Below are 5,000 nucleotides of genomic sequence, written 5' to 3'. Positions count from 1 at the left end.
AGAGAGCAGGATGAGTAACAAACACAAATAAATCATCAACAACAAAAGGATTCTTTAGGGACACCTTGTATAGTAAAAATATAGTCTCTGTCAGGCAGAAACCTCATATCTCCATATTTCAACTTTTGTTTAGTTTTTCGTAAATTAATGCCATACTTAAAAATAGCTGATCTACAACGCGTCGCAATGTAGGTGTGCTATTTTTGCTATTATTGACATTATTTTTTGGAAAGTGAAAGTGAAAGTGGATTAGTGTGTCTGTGGGTTTTATAAATATTGAAGCAATGAAAAGTATTGACAAGAGCTTGTGACTAAATAATACTACATTGGATCCATCGGAACACAGGTTATTTTTTCCATTTCCTGAAAAGTAACAGTTCTGGCCATAGAACGATTTCACCCGACAGCAACAATACGGCATTGAAAAAGAAATAAATTAAATGAAAATGAAAATAAACAAGAAAGCGTGGTGAGACACTGGACATTTACAAGGGCAACACAAACAGCTGCCAGAAGGAGACATAAGTTGACTGAAGGATAAGTCCAATCGGATATAGGCAGTGGACAGGACTTCCCTTGGAAGAGCCGTGTAAAGCTGAATGACTGATTCCCCATCATATTCTTTCACAGGGGTCAGTGAAATGCATCTGCTTTAGTAAGACAAGCCTCGCTCATTCATGAATATATCGACTGAGAGTTGTACTAACTACAGTGTATGCCTTTATCCTTTGTCCATCTGCTGAAGTAGTTGGTGGACTTGGAAGAGCAATGCTGTTATGGAATACACCTGTTTATTAGACCACATCTGTGTGTGTGTGTGTGTGTGTGTGTGTGTGTGTGTGTGTGTGTGTGTGTGTGTGCGGGAGTGTGCGTGTGTGTGTGTTTCTTGACTTTTCTTTGACTTGCAGTAGGTCAACAACAGAAAAGAGCCGTATTGCGAATGCGAACGCTCTGAGACAGAACCTAATGCGATGCTGTGAAGTCACTTTGTGTGGTTGTGTGCATGCAAGTGTGTGTGTGTGTGTGTGTGTGTGTGTGTGTGTGTGTGTGTGTGTGTGTGTGTGTGTGTGCGCGTGTGTGTGCGCGTGTGCGTGTGCGTGTGTGTGTGTGTGTGTGTGTGTACACGCGCGCGCGCGCGCGTGTGCATGCGCGCATGTGTGTCTGACCACATGGTAGTAATAAACCAATGTTTTTTTGGCACAGGCACGCTGTAGCAGAATACACTTTTTTTTTAAAGATGTTTTTATTAAAAAAGAAAAGTAAAGTTTGGATGTGGAGTTGATACTGTATGTGCAGCTCCAAAATGAGCTTTCATTTCGTAAGTGTTTCTGTACATACTATGCATCACCATTGTGCTGGTTGAAGAAGCGCATGTGATACATTGAAATAAATCTGTCTACTGTAAGTAAACCTGGCTTTCTCCCATCATTTCTTTGAAAGCTCTTGCTGGCTTCGCCTCCACATCCGCTGAAATTAATCAGCAGGAGTACTGCTGTGGAGCTGAACAATACAATAAAATGCTGACATGAATAACAGCATTCAATTAAATAAAATGTTATTCCAGTGCCAAATCACAACAAGTTGTCTCAAGACACTTTACATGTAGAGCAGAGGCACAACTCTTCTTCCACTGAGCAAGCAGTTAGCGACAAGTTAGGAAAAGAATCCCCTATAACTGGAAGAAACCTCGAGCAGAACCAGGCTCTGTTTAGCATGAACAAAAGAACAACAACTGTACCATCTCACGTTTAACACACTACTTCTACAATACAAATACAAATACACTACATCAACTTCTCATCTGCTCTCCAAATAGTGCCTACAGTCTGTGCCACCCACACAGTAAAATCACAGTGTTAATTTAACTCAGAATAATGTACAAATGGAAATAAATGGGCTCGTAGGGTTCATTTGAATCCATTTGTACACTCTTTGGAGTTAAATGAACCCGTAAGGGTCCATGTGGTTCCATTCGTACACTTTTTGGGGTTAAATTAAACTGTAGGGGTCAATTCCGTTTACCCTTCCAGATTTTCCACACTCTTCGGAGTTAAATCAACGCTAAAGGTCCTTACACACCGGGGCGAATTCTTCATGCGAATAAATACGTTTCGCGAAGCGAAAAAGCGTCTTTTAATTATTCGGAACGAGTCCGAATTTTGCGTATATTCGCATGTTCGCCGGTGTGTAAGGACCTTAAGGATTGTACTATACTAGTATTCATGCTAATGGCGAGGAATTTGTGAGGGTCTAGGGTTAGCCAGGTCCGGCGGAAAGGGTGTGATAATAGTATCGTCTCGGCTGGCATATTACTTTGCTTTCAGTAAAGTGATAAAATTATACCTGGGGCGACAATCCTGCACATTGCAGGCCACTGGGGCAGAGACAGGCCTGGGTAGATGGTGACACATGGTGGGGAGGACGTCATGTTCTTCAGGGTTGACACAGCGTATCCTCTGAAAGTGTGTCCCTTTGGCCCCACAGGAAGTGCTGCATGTGGTCCAGTCTCCAAAGCGCCATACAAACTCTGTGAAAACTAACACATTTGTGAAGAAAGTATGAAAAGCTTTCTTTATTTTAAAAAAAATAAACAATTAACACATCGGGTGCCGAACACGGTCTGAACAGTGTTTTCACAGAGTAGCGCATTGGTGCCGAACACGGTCTGAACCGTGTTTGGTGTCTTTTAGTTTTTTTCGTTTCTTTCCACACGGGAGGGGCTGGAGCAGCTCTGGGATCACCCGTGGTGATTCTGAGAAGGATAGGCCAGATGGATCATCGTGTCAAAAAACATGGCGCCCATCCGCTTCCGTTCTATCTCCTTCTCTAAAACCCCTATAACTCCGAAACATTTTACGCTGGGGAAAACGACTCATTTTGTATGCACGATCGCTCCGCCATTGTTACTCGCGTAAGAGATGTTATCGTTCCAGGCGTTAGTCAGGACCATCGGGCAAAATGGAGGCATGCTTTTTTTCACATGGAATGCACGTCGTGGAGTCTACAGCTTAAACAGCGCTGCGCAGCTCAACGGTGAGATTTCTGGCACCGAACGTAATCTGTTATTATAAAATGCTGGCACCCAATGTGTTAAGAGGGAAATGCAAATAAGTCAGTGTTTCCCATAATAGGAACTGCAAACGTACACACAGATTAAAGAGTATTACATACCAAATGGATGAGGAGAATGTCTCCAATGTGAGAGGGCAGGCAGGTATTTAGCATTCTGAGCACCTTACATGAATGTACTAAACAGCCCGAGGTGAAATCAATAGTGCTGACAGAACTGCTGTATAATAATAAGAACACCTAAAAACAGTCAAGTTCAATATCACCCAGCGGGATTAATTAACAAATTGCTTTGGAATATGGAAAGCATCAGTTTAATCATTTAGCAGATGAAGCAAACACCACATTGAGACCATAACCACATATTTGACCAGGACTTGTCTAGCACCCCCCCCCCCCCTTTTTTTTTTGTGGTCCAGGAAGTTTGCTGGGTTCTTATTGACTCAGCTTACCCTTAACTTTTTAAAGGGGTTAGCATCTATCTCCCATGTCTCTCGCTGTCTCTCTTTACCATGTTCTCTCTCTCTCTCTCTCTCTCTCTCTCTCTCTCTCTCTCTCTCTCTCTCTCTCTCTCTCTCTCTCTCTCTCTCTCTCTCTCTCTCTCTCTCTCTCTCTCTCTCTCTCTCTCTCTCTCTCTCTCTCTCTCTCTCTCTCTCTCTCTCTCTCTGATCTCTGTTTTACTCTCACCCCATTTTCCCTGTCTCTTACCCCTCCCACCATCCTTTGCTCTTTCCCTCTGCCGTAGAATTCAGAGGTCGGGGAGCCCTGCTCTGGTTCAGTACACAACAAGGACAGCGAGAGGTCCCTAACTAGAACAAGTGTGAGCTTTCACAGAGGTCTGGTGCTGAAGCAGAACTGAAGTTCACTACCATGCCAGAGACTCTGCAAGGCTCTGCTTGGTGGAGCTTCTATTATCCCAACGCTCCCTCTCCCTCTCTCTCCCTCCCCTTCTCTCTCTTACACTGCCCCAATTTCCTCTCAGAAAAACAAAAACAAAAAAACTAAACTGGAGCCATTAGTCGATAATCACTGCTGATATTAACGCTTATTCCTCTGTCATTCAAAATCCCCCCGCACCCCGTCCAGGTTCCCTGTCTAAAGACCAAACCCTACAGTGTATGACATGCAATTTTGTGGGGGACTTGAAGTGGTACAAATTTCTAATTGGGGTCCAGTGATGGTAACCAGGTGTGCCTACAGTCCACATACTACATAAACACACACGCCGATCAAACTTGAAAGGACAATGACCATCATGAGCTGGGTCACCCAGTTGGGAGGAGGTAACAGAGGACTAAGAGGACTCTAACATGAAAATAGTCTAAGTAGACAATAAGGGCCTTGTGTGTCCACGTCCCGCCCAGGGTGACGCAGCCAGCAAACTGCAGCCGCTAACTAGAAAAGTGTGCTCCTCGGAGGACAGGTCTCCACCGGGCTGGGTTGCCTACCCAGGGCCCGCAAACTTTGGTCATAGCCATCTGAAAAATCTAAGTCATACATCTTGATCACATGACCCCAAAGATAATGTGTACCTATTTGTGTGAGTTTTGGACAAAATCTGTAGGAGTAGTAGAAAAAAAAGTGTGATTTAAACAAAACACACTAAATGTAATCTGGCATAAACAATCCAGGTCAAATTTATTGTACAGTACGACCTACGGTTCAAGAGTTATAGGCCAAAACGTGAAGATCACATGACTACAGAGATAATGTATACCGTAAAAAATAATCTTGATTGTACAGTATGACCTTACGGTTCAAGAGTTAAAGGCCGAAACGTGAATCAGCCTGTTATAGTGCCACCATGAGGCCGATTTGAAAACTGCATTTCTTCCTTGGCCTAGTGGGAATGTGCGTGCGAAGTTTCATGGCAATCGGACGCTGCGTTCATGATTTGAGGCATTTTGTTAAAAACGGGCCACTCCTGCAAA

At 43.5% G+C, this 5,000-nt stretch overlaps 1 protein-coding gene across 1 annotated transcript in view; it reads right to left on the bottom strand.

The window, feature by feature from the left end:
* The window catches only part of adamtsl3 (ADAMTS-like 3), a 163,618-nt gene that overhangs the window by 2,554 nt on the left and 156,064 nt on the right, over positions 1–5,000 (bottom strand). The window contains exon 28 of the mRNA XM_080436224.1: positions 2,344–2,536. Coding sequence (XP_080292350.1) covers positions 2,344–2,536 — 193 coding nt within the window. The remainder of the gene's footprint in view (positions 1–2,343; positions 2,537–5,000) is intronic.

Source organism: Gymnoscopelus braueri (genome assembly GCF_963280865.1).
Source record: "Gymnoscopelus braueri genome assembly, chromosome: 1".
Lineage (NCBI taxonomy): Eukaryota > Metazoa > Chordata > Actinopteri > Myctophiformes > Myctophidae > Gymnoscopelus > Gymnoscopelus braueri.
Note: the sequence above shows the minus strand (reverse complement) of the source record. Positions and strands in the feature narration are given on the sequence as shown.